Source organism: Pezoporus flaviventris, unplaced genomic scaffold (assembly GCF_033815535.1).
Source record: "Pezoporus flaviventris isolate CSIRO_AGI_PZ_B2104156 unplaced genomic scaffold, CSIRO_AGI_Pfla_v1 ptg000041l, whole genome shotgun sequence".
Taxonomy (NCBI): domain Eukaryota; kingdom Metazoa; phylum Chordata; class Aves; order Psittaciformes; family Psittacidae; genus Pezoporus; species Pezoporus flaviventris.
Genome location: NW_026892589.1, coordinates 5,540,051 through 5,555,225, shown reverse-complemented (window position 1 = coordinate 5,555,225; position 15,175 = coordinate 5,540,051). Strand labels below are relative to the sequence as shown.

Here is a 15,175-nt window from a genome sequence, read left to right as displayed (position 1 = left end):
GTTGTCCCTGCCCATGGCAGGGGGGTTGGAACTAGATGATCTTAAAGTCCTTTCCAACCCTAAGTATTCTATGATTCTATGATTCTAAGTTGGTCTAAATGGACTGTCACCTTTTGCATCTGTCACTTGTAAGGCTCCCATTTTGCCCAACCAGCACCTTTCTCAAGCACTCCATCCTGGGCAGCTTAGAAAAACTATGATGGCTGATATTAACAGGATAGGTTCACATGAATCACAAGCATTTTGGCTTAACATGCTGATATGTACATCTCTTTCTAAGACAGCAACTCATACACACTGAAAGTACATGTAGAATTGATAAACACTCTGTTGACCACAGAGAAAGGGAATACCTGTGATCCCCAGTCTCTCCCTCTGATTTCTGTGTTTTTACAACCCTGAAATCAGAATAGTGATGTTCTTGGCTTGCCATCTCTGTCTAAGGTACAGATTCAAGAAAAAGCTCAGTGAAATAGGAGAGAAATTCCTTGTTTCTCTACACTCCACTGAGTAATCAAACTGTGTCAGGTTTCCATGCATACTGCCATGCTGTCTTTGTTTTGTACATAGCCTCACAAACTTCAGCCCTTTTTGACTGAAGTTTTCCATATCAACAGCCACCCCTTCTTCAACTTAAATTTAGGTTTTCTCACAGATACTCTGTGCTATCTTGCCCATCACCACCATCATCTTGAACCTGTAGCTCCTCTTCCAGGATAAGAGTTCCCACAGATACCTCATGAGCTGAGAATCCCAGAGCAATTACCCACTACTTTGCTTCGTGTGACTTCCAGCTAGCTGAGCCCAAATTCTCCCAGAACTGCCTCAGACTGAAACTCCTGGATGTAACAGAATACCTGTTGCTTTACAGTTTTTCCTAAAAACACCTATACAATGGCTGTAATGTACATATAGCAAACTGTCGGCAAAAGCTCAGTCATGTCCTCCAGCTCTTGGATCCATGCAGGGCTCCTGTTAAGGGTGTATTTCTCTATCATGACTAAGAAGTGATTACACATACTCCTCTTTCAGGGATGTGTAATCAGGACAGACTCTTCAGTTATTCTCACTGCAAGTGTAGGTGCTGACTGGCAGCTGTAGAGATGACTCTAAACATTTTATGCCTTGAATATTTTGTTGTACTCGTGGCTTTACAAGATTTACAGTAAAAGTGGAAAATGTTCTAACGTATGAACTTCTAAGGCGTTCATTTAAGCATTTCCAACAATTTATGGTTCAATTTACAGTCTCTCATGGGAGTTTTGACAATTTTTAGAAGCACATAGTGTGCACAAAGATAAATGAGAAAATATTACAACATATCATATGCAAGTTTTCTGACTTCAGAGTTTAGTGTGATATACCACTCCCAGTGATCTCTGTCGTAGGAATGGATGCAATATAATTTTCTACACTGATCTATAATCAATATCTGTGCTTGAGTTCACATACTGCAGGCTTTCAAACTGTGAATAATCTGCAATGCTCTCTGATAGTGAGCTCCTAATTCTTCTTCCTGCTATACATAGTTCAAGGCAAAAGAGTTTGCAGGCCTTACAGGATAGTATGACGTTGTAAAGTACCACATGGATTCATTTCACCAGATTTCTTTTTTTAAGTATTCAAACTCATGGGACTTTTCTTTTCTTTATAAAGTGTCTAATATTGCACGTATTTCCTTCACACAGTCCTAGTAGCAAAGCAATACTATTTGGAAGAACATGAACAAAACAAAGGCTCACAGTGGAGCGCACTAAACAATTTTAAATCTCTGGTATTGCTTTGACTGGCATATATACTTCAACTCCAATAAAGTAATTCAAAATATGAATTCAATTATTCATCATAAATGTTGCTTATTTTTAACTGGAAATGTTAAGCATAATAAAGATGGCACATTGCCTTGTGATAAAACTTCTGGCCTCCATAAATATTTCCTTCCTAACATCAGAATTTCCCTTAGGGACATCCAACTACTACTAAGTTATTGGTGTGCTTACCCTCCCATGATCAGGGGTTTTCATTATTCCTTTGACTTTAGGATTGAGGGGCACTTAAGACTTCTCACTACAAGATAACCTACAAAACACAAAGTGTCCTTAAAGTCAGAAAAGCTCAATAATTTTGTAGTGTTCCATATATGTATAACATGATAAAGACATGACAGTCATTTGGAGACAATTGCTAATATCAAAAGGAAATCTCAACAGTTGCAGAACAGAATTCTCTTTTCCTAACCAGTCAGGCTGAAAACATCCTTCATTCCATTACAACAGCAGCTGAATTCTTTGGAAATGTAAGCAGAGTGCTATTGTATAGCATTGATGGAGTGACTCTCTACTGAGCCACTTCTCTGATCTCAGTTATTCATTAGACGTTATTAGGAAAGCCTTTCCCATAAGATCTTCACAGAAGTGAGCAGATGCCCTATCGAACATTAATGTGACAACAAAGCGGAACAGCTATTTGGAGCACAGGTCAGCCTTCGCCTGTGCTCAGTGGAGCAAGAACTGTATTCTGGTAACTGCCAGATCAAGGAATGAAACAGCAAAAAGGTACAGTTCAACTATACATGGGAGGTGACAAAGAGTACAGCCATACAGGATCTTCGGGAACACTACATGGACATTTTCTTCCAGACATATTAGCTGATAGGTAAGATATGTCTCAAATACTGGCTCTAACTGGGGCAAATATAAACACTTACAAACTGGATCTGCTGTCAGCTACACACAAAAACTATACACCTGGTCTAGCCAGCCTGTATTAAGGAAGGATTAGCACAGCTTTGCACGTGTGTTACATGTGCCCATGAAACTGCAAGGTAAATTACCTGATGTTGTGAGATTTCCTATCCTCATCACAATTATAACTAAAGGGTATCTATAAGGTACCTGTTAACAACTTGTTAGCACTAACTATGAAATTGCATATCTAATGAAGGTGGTCTCAGCACAGTGCAAGTAATAAGAGCACAGAAGCAGCACAGTAACCAATCAACGCAAATGCAAAAGACATTAGGCATGAAGAGCATTACAGGAGGAAGACCCTTAACTGATCAAAATAGGAATCCTAAGTTAAGGTACAAGAGCAAAGAATAGAAGTAACTATATGCATAAAGTATACTAAATAGAAGTAGGTTAAGCAGAACATAAGGAAATAAGTGCAAGAGGTAGCATTTTTTGAAGGAATGACCCACACTTGTACCTACATATTATTGCTTGCTTCTGTCTTTCCCCAGTATCATCCAAGCAAGGCAGATACTAGCAGCTAACATGGCATTTCCTTCCTTTGTCAGATGCACATTTGGTTGTTTCAATTTTGTATGACTTTACAGAAAAGGAAATTAATTCTTAGCATCAAAGGGACAGTCTACAGTCTTGTTTGTGCTCTAACATCTTATCTGCTGAAGAACCAAATCTGGAAAAAGAAAATGCTATGAACTCTCAGCACACACTAACAAAGTCAGCTTCATGGTAAGGACCACATAATGATGGGACAAGTGGTCAGGTGGTGCTACCTGCTACACTCCAGACATTAGCTACAGAATACTTTGCATGTCATGTATTTTCTGTCAAATACAAGTGCTGGCATCCAATAAGCTCTTTATGATTTCTTTATCCTTTTCTTTAACTGAAGTGTAAATGGCAAATGATCAATAAGCCATTTACCAACTTCATACATACAAATCCCTCCTAATTCTGCAATAAATGAAGTTAAAGCTTGGGAATTTTCTGTCTGAAGGGAGAGACATCAATTCAGCTATGTAGGTCGAAGGAGAGTTTCAATGCATTTCTTTTTTTCTTCACAGACACTGGCTAACAGAAATGCCAGACAAAACTGCATGAGGCTGAATCTTTCTCTCCTAGCAAACGAAAATCAGCTACTGTTAAATATGTAGCTGCTCAAGCCTGGAGTGCCATTGTGTAATTTTTCATATTGAGTCTCATTCCAAAATGATGGAGCATTTAAATTCCTTTAAGTAATGATTAAGTTACCATGTGCTCCAGCTGCTGTCACATGAAGGGAGAATAGCTCTTTCCTATTGTATGTCAAAGTCCTATAGTTCACTGTTCAAGCCCCATCTAAATTCCCAACAGATAACTTTGCCTTTATGCTTCTCAGCTTATACTGAAAACTAAGCAAGTTATGATCATGATCATTGGAATTCTGTTTAGAATTGGTGTTTCAGTTCCCTGGCCCCTAGCACAAGAGAGTTCATGAAATATACAGGTTCCCCACAAAGGAAACCATTCTGTTTACTGGGCTGGACATAACCATTGGTTGAAATATTTAATCCAACAATTCTAAACTTTGTACAACAGCTGAAATATGTATCATTAACTCAAAAACCTCTGAAGTAAAATTTAACTTCAATGACATGGGACTAGTTCACGGACACTGCTATTGCATAATGTGAACATTCGGTTCTTTTAGCAGGTCGTAGTAAGCAGCACGAATCAGCTTTTTCATAGGAGATGGCCACCTTTTTCTCTGAGCTGGTGAGTATCTGCTCACTTTTTCTCAGTGCTCTGACTTATAAAGGACAAAACTAACATCATACTAAAAATCCAGATTACCTAAAGATTGTAAGCTCTTTTGGTACAGAGAATATCTTTCTCTTCTCTGCATTTAAACATCAACAAGAACAATGCGGCTTGGGGCCATGAAAATCATGTTGCATGGTCTGTTTCATGCAACAACATAAAGAAAAGAAAAGAAAAGAGAAGAGAAGAGAAGAGAAGAGAAGAGAAGAGAAGAGAAGAGAAGAGAAAAAGAAAAAAAGAAAAGAAAAGAAAAGAAAAGAGAAAAGAAAAAAAGAAAAAAGAAAAGAAAAAAGAAAAGAAAAGAAAAGAAAAGAAAAGAAAAGAAAAGAAAAGAAAAGAAAAGAAAAGAAAAGAAAAGAAAAGAAAAGAAAAGAAAAGAAAAGAAAAGAAAAGAAAAGAAAAGAAAAGAAAAGAAAAGAAAAGCTGGCAGTTGCAGCACTCACAATGATACTTTTGTATCTGTTGTCTTGTGAATTACTGAGAACAATATTAATTATTAAGCGCTCTGATAACTTTCCAAAGTAAGGAATAGATTAACTGTACTTCAAAAGACTAAGAAATCATGATATATGCATTAACATAATTGACTTCCCTCATTTCATACAAAGATACTTAATATCATCCACAAAGTCTTAAAAAGGGAAGAAGTGACAAGTATTTCTTGCTCTATTTCACAACTGCCAGCAAGAAACTATTTTACTTTCCTTTTTAAATATCAAAATTGTTAATTTGTAAGTCTATTATAAAAAATAGAAAATGAAGAGTAAGAGGGTGAGTTCTTCATTTGCTTGATGCTTTTGCCAATTAGGAAATCCATTGCATTTGGGACAGCACCTGTAAGGAAATTCAGAGTCTTCTGGCCACAGCTTCTTGATTCTTGTCATGTGATAACTTTTGGAATCCAGCTGTGGACTAATTAAGTCACAGGCTCTTGAAATACGGACCTAAGAACAACCAGAGAGTGTTTTCCTAAGTATCTCCCAGTCCAGCACTATTCACATTTGCATTACTTTATTCCTGACTGATTGCATTTTTTACCAGCTCTTCTTCATCCAGGCACTGATCTCCAAAGAGCTGTGAGCTCATGAAGTTAGTATGTGATATGAAAAGAACACAGAACACACTCTCCTCTCTACAGAGATGATGTTACTGTCCTGGCCTGTGATGTGCTGAATAAAAACGAAGAGACAGTTAAACCTCAAAGAACCCTGCACAGATCCTGATGGGGCTAAAATCACAATTGTCCTGGGTTTGGTTTGCTAGGTACATTCTTAACTGTTCGAGGATAACTACATCTAGCCTGGTAGGCACTTGGAAACAGGATGGATGACCAGTGGTATCAGATACCTCAAGAAAACTAATGAGAAGCTGACAGAGCGTTTCATTTTTGCTTTACAGGTTCAGTTCCAGGGACTAGTTCAAATGATCTTAGTGCTAGGAATTGGTGGTAGCTTCCCATACGGATTTCACATTTCTGTCATCAACTATCCTTCTGTGGTAAGTAGCCATCTCCCTACATTCGAAAACACAAAATGAAACGCCTGAGCTCTTCAGGCTCTCACAAATTTACTGAGCATTCAGCTGATGCATTGATATCGATGCCTTTTCTTTGGCTAACAGCAACATCAAACGTGTAGAGAACTTTTTCTCCTTAAAGCATTTTCTGTTTTAAATACCGTCTTACCACGTAGCATACAAGCCTCCAAATGAAGGCAGCAAATGTGCTTTTATCATGCTTCCCAGGAAGCTTCCTTACTGATACAAACTTGAGGGTTTGCGCTGTGATCTCAGCTAACTTGTTTTACTAACAAAGTTAGTCTCAAAATAAGTTCAATATTAGAAGCATGGGCTATACCTGAAGTACAACAGCTAAATAAGATTAATAATGGAATTCTATACCCATTATCCAGTCAAATCTCATTTTCTTTTTCAGCACATCAGGAAGTTTATTAATGAAACCTGGATAGAGCGACATGGCTCTCCTCTCCATCCTGAGACAATCATGCTGTTGTGGTCCTTCATTGTGTCTGTTTATGGGATCGGAGGACTCCTGGGGAGCCTCTGCTGTGGCTACCTGACTACAAGATACAGGAAGTAAGTGCTTCTTGTACAGCTCAATAGACAGAAAGTACAGGGAAATACCAAGGTAAACACATAAAACTTTTTGGTTGAAGCAGCCTGATGGAAGGTAACTGTTTGGGTTTGTTAGCACACCCACCTCTTTCAAGTAGCAAGCAGTCTTTCTTCTGCATCTGCCTCCCCAGTGAACTGTGTTTCTGTAAAGGCTGCATTCATCACCATATCACTGATCGGTGCCTCTGGGAGTAGCAGAATAGTGTACCTGCCTCATGTTCTCTTCAAGATCCCTATGACTCAAGATCTCCCAAGCTTTACAACCCCCCAAGAAAGAGCTGTGTGTCTTGTTCTGCAACACATAATGCACAGTTACTCTAGCCACCTGGAAATCACTGTGTGGAAGATATCCTTAAGTGTCGAAGAAAAGCCAGATTTCCATTTAAATACACTCATTTTGGGGTGATGGAATTATATTAAATATTGAGATCTAATCTTATGAAAATGTGAAAAGAATAGGAAAAAATAAATTGCCTGTAACCATGCTGTAAAGATACAATTGGCGCCAACATAAATTCTCCAAGAGAATTTCTCTCTGCTCTTGGCAGTCTATTTTGTTGAAAGTCAGTTCCAAACTATCTTTCCCACCGGATGGAGAAAGGATTCCTACCAGTATACTCTGTTCTCAGTGCTTTGTGTGTAACACCACTAATTTCATTTGCAGAGAAATTGGCAAACATATCTACTTGCTGTGACTCACTTAAAGATGTGCTCCACAACCCACTGATCCAGAGGCCCCTCATGGGTCTCAACAAACCATCTTAGCCTGCCTGCAATTGTGTTCTTTCCTATCAGGTAAGTGCCCCCAAGAAATTTCTTGTGGGACACTGCCTCATCCCACACTCAGAGGGTCTCCCAAGACTGGAAACAAAATCATGCACTTCTACCATAGGTTATATAACACCTGGTAACCTAATTGCTGAATCACAGTCTTCCAAACACAGGATCTCTGTGAATCCTTAATGTGTGAAAGAGGACTCTTGCCTAGCAAGCATCATAACAAAACAAATGAGAGCAAAAGTCTTTGAGTCTGATACATCAGTGCTGTGAACATCCAGCCCACAGTTCACACAGAGTGCCTTTTGAAATACGTCTCTAAAAACACGTTCTATCACTTCCATTTAGACAAGAGTGTCTTTAATATGAGCCATTCCAGAATGGGAGCCACTGACTCAGGTTATTTCTGGACAACAACCTGGCATTTTATAAGGAGTTCCAGCCATTTAAAAATCTTGGTGACAGGCCGGGCCAATTCTTTGATCTCTTTCCCCACTCGTACTGTGGAAATGCTGATGAAGTGTTCCAAATGTTTAAATTCTAAGCTAAAAAAAATATGAATGAATTCAAATCTAAATGACCTAGAAATTTTAAAGAACCATTTTGACTATTCAAAGTCAAAACTATTTCAGCCATTCCTCAAACCAGCAATGGCTGTACTATGCTTCCTCTCACAGCAAGATCAGTCAAAAGAGAACAAGGGGTTCTCATTTCAAACTAATTTCTCATGGGCTTCTTTTCTTTGCTTTTTTCCCCAGAAAAAAGTGCCAAATGTGCACCAACCTAATCATGCTGATAGCTGCACTTTTCATGGCCTTCAGTAAAACAGCCAAATCCTTTGAGATGATTCTGGTTGGACGTTTTCTTTATGGCATTGGGACAGGTATGTGCTCGTGCTACTTTGGACTGCAAGCATCCTTGCTGTCCCAGGATTGTCTCTACAGATGTTACCATTCTTGGAGAATTATTTTTAAAGCAAACACACTAGACACCTAATAGAAATTAATGGCATCATTCTTTTTGCAAGAAATTGTAATCCAAATGTCAGAGTGAATGGGAACAGTGTAAGAGAGGATGGAGTCAGAAAGGTATACTTTTCTAAATCTTTTAACAGTCATTTATCCTTTTCTGTGTTTAAGGTTTTTCTCTCAATATACATCCTCAGTATGTAGGAGAGATTTCACCCAAGAAGCTGCGTGGATTTACCAACTCCACAGTTGCTGTTTTTCTGACACTGGGAAAATTCATGGGACAGGTTATTGGACTACGGTAAATTCTCCAATCTTTCTCTCAGGTTGAACTAAAAGTAATAGAAATCTTTCTGTAACCCCACCCTCTAACTTAATCTGTGCCTAAGAAACCCTCTCACCTTCCCCAAAACAGGCCTTAGCTTACGTCAGAGGATAAGTTTTCATCATATTTAATGCAACCATAAAGTTTTACATACAGGAGACAGAAAATTAATTACTCAGAATCTGATTTCTTCTTATCTCCACATCCTTTCAACTAGGGGACTTTTCCTTCAAAATGTACTACATTTACATTAAAAGTCTTATCAAGATGTTCTAGTCTTGCGCTCAAACAGGGGTCAAAAATGTCTCAGAAGCTCTCTAGATGTTCCATTGGATCTTAATGATATTTAGTAAGTTTTTTTAAATGCCAGATAATTCCTTTAAGATTGTCAGAAATAAAAATAGCTAAATTTGTGAAATTTGACAAATTATCAATTTCTAGTTTTGCTCCACTGCACCCTCAAATGGAATCTAAGCCATCTTCATCACTCAGAAAGACTTCCTGAACATTTATTCCATTATATCAGCATAATTTTGTTTCACATACACTTTTCAGGGAGATTTTAGGAAGTGAAGCTTTGTGGCCATGGTTGTTAGCATCTAGTGGAATTTCAGCATTGGTTCAACTGGCTACCCTCCCATTTTTCCCTGATTCACCATCCTACCTCCTGATACAGAAGGGTAATGAGGAAGCCTGCAGGAAAGGTAGAGTGTCTACTTTCCACGCTTACTTCACTTCATTTGATATGTTAGAATGACACCCTCTGCAGCAGACAAGAAAGAAGGGCACAGATGTACAGCACAGTGCAGTGCCATGGAGTAATAGTAGAGACAGCTCTAAATAAAACAGCTGAGACGCCTATGGCAATACTCTGTATTAACCTGGGGCCTCATTCAGGCTGATCGAATCAGTTAAGACAGGAAAAATAGGATTGTACTGGCATGTTTAACATGTCACACTTTAGCGGGCACTACTTTGTTTTTTTTTGAAGGAAAAGGTTTCGACAGCTCTTTTAAATAAAATGTACTTAAATGTTTACTTAGTTTATAATTATGTCTCCTGATTTTGGCTGGGATAGATTTAATTTTTTTCTTAGTAGCTGGTATAATGGTGTTTTGTATGTAGTCTGAGAATAATGTTGATAACACTGACGTTTTAGCCATTGCTGAGCAGTGTTTACTCTAAGTCAAGATCTTTTCAGTTTCCCATGCTCTGCCAGTGAGCAGATGCACAAGAAGCTGGGAGTGAGCACAGCCAGGACAGCTGACCCAAGTTAGTCAAAGGTATATTCTATACCATAGAACATCATACTTAGTATATAAACTGGGTGGGAGCTGCCTGGGAGCCACAGATCACTGCTTGAGGATGGGCTGGGCATCAGTCAGTGGGTGGTGAACAATTGTATTGTGTGTAATTTGTGTTTCTTGTGGTTTATTCCTCTACTTATTAAAAAAAAAAACAAACCACCCCACATTATTATCCTCATCATTATATTTTACTTTACTTCAAATATTAATCTGTTCTTTTCTCAACCCATGGGTTTTACCTTTCTCTGATTCTCCTTCCCATCCCACTGGAGAGCAGGAAGTAAGTGAGCAGATAGATGGTACTTTGTTGCAGCTGGGGTTAAACCACAACATGAAGTCAACTCAAATTAGAAAGATTATGTTATACCAAAACCCAGTGAAACAAAATTCTTCCTTTTGCCTACTTCCCCAGGAGCAGACAGTACCAACCCATCACCTATGTCAAGGGACAGGCAGATTAAAGTGTTTAATGTAACCACTTGTGATGGAGCTATACTGGTAGAATAATTCACTCCCCTTTTTCTCCCCAACAGCCATCAGGAAGCTCTGGGGGGAAGGAGACCATCAAGCAGAAATTGATGACATTATGAAGGAGAAGGTTGCAATGACAAGCACAAAAACCTTGCGCGTCCTCGAATTAATAAAAGAGCGGTCTTTGCGCTGGCAACTCTACATTTTGATTATTGTCATGACGACCTTGCAGCTCTGTGGAATCAATGCAGTTGAGTGCTCTCTTTATCCCCAGAGCAAGCGACAACACTAGGCAGTGTTACAAACCCCTCCAAATCCATGTTATTATGCCAGCTTAGAACTGCATCACAATTGCAACACTTTTTTCACAGGTGCATTTCTTCTCTGCGTTTTTCAGATATACTTCTATTCTTTTGAAGTATTTCACACAGCCAAATTTGAAGAATACCTTATCCCATATGTGTCCCTGGGAGTGGGATTGTGTGAATGCTTATCCTCTATACTGTGTGTAAGTTTTTTCAGACTTGAGTTTGATGGAAAAATTTCACTTAGTCAACAATTGTACTTTCCTTACTTATAATGTGCTCAGGGCAGATTTGCATAACCTAACACACATCTTCCTGCTTCTGTAAAACCACATGCAGGATAAGAGGGAGCTCTTTCCCCATGTTATTGCATGACTGTATGTCTTTAGATTCATTTTTATTCTGTAAAATAATTTTCTGATATTCTGGACTAGATCTGTGCAGGAATGACTTCATTTGAGCACTGGGATTTATGACCTGTGCTTTCTTCTTTTCAGAGCACCCTCATAGACCGATTTGGCAGGAAGGTGCTGCTATGGGGAGGATACACACTGATGTGCTCTGTGCTAGCACTCCTCACCATGACCCTGTCACTGCAGGTAAAGAGGCAACAGCCTTCTGCCTACTTACTCAGCATCAGCCCCCCTTTCTGGTCTTGCTTCACAGGATATGTAGAAAAACTTGAGTAAGTGGCAGAAAATACAGAGTTCTGTTTTTCTGACATTTATCTAATGGTTTGATATCACTGGTTTCTCACTTTTAGCACCACTTTTTCTGGATGCATTACTTCAGTGTTGTCTTGATCTTCCTATTTGTTACCTTCTATGGAAGTGGACCATGTGAGTATATCAACAGCAACACTGGGAGGAAATTTTGTATCCTATTGGTTAGTGACACAACTGGCAGATGAAGAACAGGTTAGTCCCACAGTAAGAAGTTCTGGAAATTAAGGAAGAAAGGGCAGACCTGTAAAAGTGGGGGACAGGAAATGGATACAGACACCTCGAATGTTATTATTGATCACAGGATTAAATAATTTAAAATACAGTATCATGTTCTCCAGAGAGTTTGAGAAATTTCTGACCATTTTTTAAAATACTCATCCAAACCCAGGATTCTAGGCATTGCCATGTGCATTATAGTAATCATCCTCATTAACTTAGTAAGTTGAGCTTTATGCCTACCAACATGCTTCAGGTGCAACTGACCACGGGAGCCAAAAGGGAAGCTCATTTTGCAAATTACTACACCAATAATTGCTACCAGTGCAATACAGAACTGCACAGATCCACTGGCATCAGAAAAAGGATTCCAGTATGTACAAGAGAAAATTAAATAAGCAGCTGTAGTCCCTCTCCAGAATCAAGGTGTTTCACCCTCATAGCAAAGGCCACTTGCCACCAGGCCACCGATTCTGCCTGTCACTTTCTATCACTGCCATTGTGAGGGGCTTTGGCAGCAACAAGGAAACAAGTATACCTGGTTTGTGTTTTGCTTTTCTTTTTCAGCTGGAGCTACTGTGTCTGTCATGGTTGAAATCTTCAGCCAGTCCTTCAGACCATCAGCCTTCCTGATTGTTGGCTGCATCAACTGGATGGGATTGTTTGTACTTGGGATGATTTTTCCACTGATTGTTGTAAGTGCTCTAACTGGATCCCTCCCTCCCTCCCAGCTAATCCACTTCTGAGTGCTGACAGAGAGCAAATTAATAGCAATAAATTGCAATGACATGCAAAGCTTAGAGCTCTGTCCAAATACCAAAGCTGCTGAGGAATCCCCCAGACCTGTCAGAGGAGCAGAAATTGGACTCAGGTCAGAGGTGGCCTGCGGAAACTCCTGGTTTGACACCCACCCTGAACTTTGTATTAAGCACACCTTTGAATTTTAATTAGTTGGACATAGACTTGCACTCAAGGGCAGGGAAACAGAAATGAGATTCTTATTTTCCTTACAGTGTGTCCCATTTCTGCTTTCAGGATAACCTTGGACCCTTCTCCTTCCTTATCTTTTTGGGAATCCTTGCTTTCTCAGCAATTTTCATCTACCTGTATCTCCCTGAGACCAAGGGGAAATCCATCATGGAAATAAAAGCAGAGTTCAACAAGCTGAACTTTGGGAAAAAAGAAATCTCAGTCACTGATAACGGCCTTCCTAAGGAACAGTGGTCCAGCACCAAGCTCTGAATGTTCAGAGGAGAAATTCGCATCAGTTAGAAAAGACAGGAAACACTTGCAATAGAACTAAAAAAGAAACATTAAAACCAGCCTGCAACTCTTCTGGGTTTTACTCCTTTTTCTCTGTTTCTTTTCATGAAATTCATTTTGCTAGAGTTTTATTTCTTGATAATATCTAAGCATTTTCACAGGAAATTTCAACACTCAGTTTTAAGACCTACAAGATAAAAGATTTTTTTTCTATTAAAAAAAACACAAAAAAACCAACCAAAACCAAAAAACAAGCACACAACTCCTCCCCCCCCCCCAAAAAAAAAAAATCCAAAAACCCCCCCAAACTTTTCTGATAGTCTACCTTGCAAAGTTTAAAAACATTTTGCTAACAGTCCATAGGGCCCAAATCCTGCCAGAAGAACATACATATGGGCTCTGCTCACAGTCCTGCACCCACGTTGGTCTCATACATGAATACTGCCCAATGCCACAGATAGAACAGTTTGTATTGAGCTTTTCTGAATGAGACTTGTCTGGCTCTAATCACCTCGCAATCAGGAAACTGCTGGAAAATAGCTCAGAGGAGAATATCAGAAATACAAGGATCAAGTAAAATAATTTAAGAAGACAAACCAGGGGAAAGCAGGATTAAGAAGGTTACACGATCATCAGCCGTGAGGCTGGGGAAACATGGAGTCGCAGACTGATAGAAGAAAAGTTAGATATGTGGTTTCTGGTGACCTGAGCAGATATGGATTCAAAACTTAGCACAGTAAATTAGGAAAAACGGTTCCAGCCACAATAAAAGAAAAATACTGAAAGTGAAATTGTACAGTGCAACAATCCTTTTGGAGATGTAATGGAAATCTCAGTGGAGAACATCCTAGTAACTCTAGGCAGGGAAAACAACCTCCCAGATAGAGATATTATTCTGTGCAAAAGAAGCAAAATGGCTGCCATAAAATAAAGCACACTCGTAAGAGCATCTGTGGTGTCTCAGGATCTGATTTCCAACGTGGTACATCAGCTTCTGGGAATTACATCAGATGTTTTGAAAGAAGAAAGAGTTTGGTTTGGAAATGTTTTTCTTGTTATGTAAGCAAGCTGCGAATAACCAGTGATTATTTGTACCCAGCAGAAAAAATAGGTTGTGAAGTTCATTGGAAATACAGTCTAAGTTTTTCCAAGTTACCACTAGCAAGTATAGTAAGGTCTGTGACTAAATGCTTTGGATCATGCCACCTGCTTTCAGCTGATCACTAAAGAAAAGGTTCATCAATATTGCAAACAGGAGTTCCTCTCCTTACAGATGGAGCTATCCCTTGAGTTTGTTTGTAATGCTTTGACATAGGAAACATGCCCTGGAAAGGCTGTTTGTACAGATTTTATTTCAGGATATTTTCAGGATTTTCATTATTTTCAGAATGCTTTGGATACAGGAGATGCAATCCACTAACATGGGTTATATTTGAATCCTGGCACACAGTAATTAATCTGAATTTTATTTGCTGGTTTTTACAGCAAGGGCTCTACAATGAAGAAACTGACTTAAAATCAACATAAACCACACAATCAACTTAAACATGTCCACACAGAGGTTTTCACCATTTAAAAGTATTTGTTTAAATTACACCATTGCAGTACAAGCATTTAGCACAAGTTATAGAAAGCTCTCCCTCTTTTCCTCAGTCTGGGGAATGGAGTGAATAGAAAAGCCCTTAAATCACAGCAGCCTTCATGGTGGAGAGATTAACAAACATTTATTTTATCCCCATCATCATTTTCAACCTGCTTCCCCACACACATCACACTGCAAACACCCCTCCACCAAACACCATATGACCCCCCTAAATCACTTCTCTCATGTAAGACTTTACCCAGCTCTGCCACATCTTCTGCTCTGAATAAAAACTGCTCATTTTAGAAAGCCTGTGGATTTCCTATTTCCCAGGAGATCCTGTTGACTGTTATGGGACTATTTGCACAACAAAGGAGCAAGTTGAAAACAAGTCTCCTCTGACTTTTTGGAATCCAGTGCTCAACACAGTGGAAAATCAAGATGCTAATTTTAAGGCATCTTTGTCATAACTTAGTCACAGTTCAGGAAAGATCTCCACAACATGTGCTACTGGGGTTATGGTTTATTCCACAGAAAGAATTCCAGACCTCACAGT

The 15,175-nt window shown here is 39.1% G+C and overlaps 1 protein-coding gene across 3 annotated transcripts; it reads left to right on the top strand.

Moving 5' to 3' along the window:
- Positions 1 to 76: 76 nt before the first annotated feature.
- On the top strand, positions 77 to 13,119 carry LOC133275813 (solute carrier family 2, facilitated glucose transporter member 11-like). 3 transcript variants are annotated; one of them, XM_061466017.1, is made up of 13 exons: positions 77 to 3,476; positions 4,438 to 4,502; positions 5,946 to 6,044; positions 6,481 to 6,641; positions 8,216 to 8,340; positions 8,597 to 8,726; positions 9,306 to 9,454; positions 10,591 to 10,778; positions 10,926 to 11,036; positions 11,331 to 11,432; positions 11,597 to 11,672; positions 12,342 to 12,469; positions 12,810 to 13,119. In XM_061466017.1, the coding sequence occupies exons 2-13, from the start codon at positions 4,479 to 4,481 to the stop codon at positions 13,014 to 13,016; spliced, it is 1,500 nt and encodes a 499-aa protein (XP_061322001.1). In that variant the 5' UTR covers positions 77 to 3,476; positions 4,438 to 4,478; the 3' UTR covers positions 13,017 to 13,119. The 3 variants fall into 3 exon arrangements, with proteins under 3 accessions (XP_061322001.1, XP_061322002.1, XP_061322003.1); XM_061466018.1 differs by lacking the exon at positions 10,926 to 11,036; XM_061466019.1 differs by lacking the exons at positions 77 to 3,476; positions 4,438 to 4,502; positions 5,946 to 6,044 and adding an exon at positions 7,345 to 7,475 and having other exon boundaries at positions 6,502 to 6,641.
- The last annotated feature ends 2,056 nt before the right edge of the window (positions 13,120 to 15,175 follow it).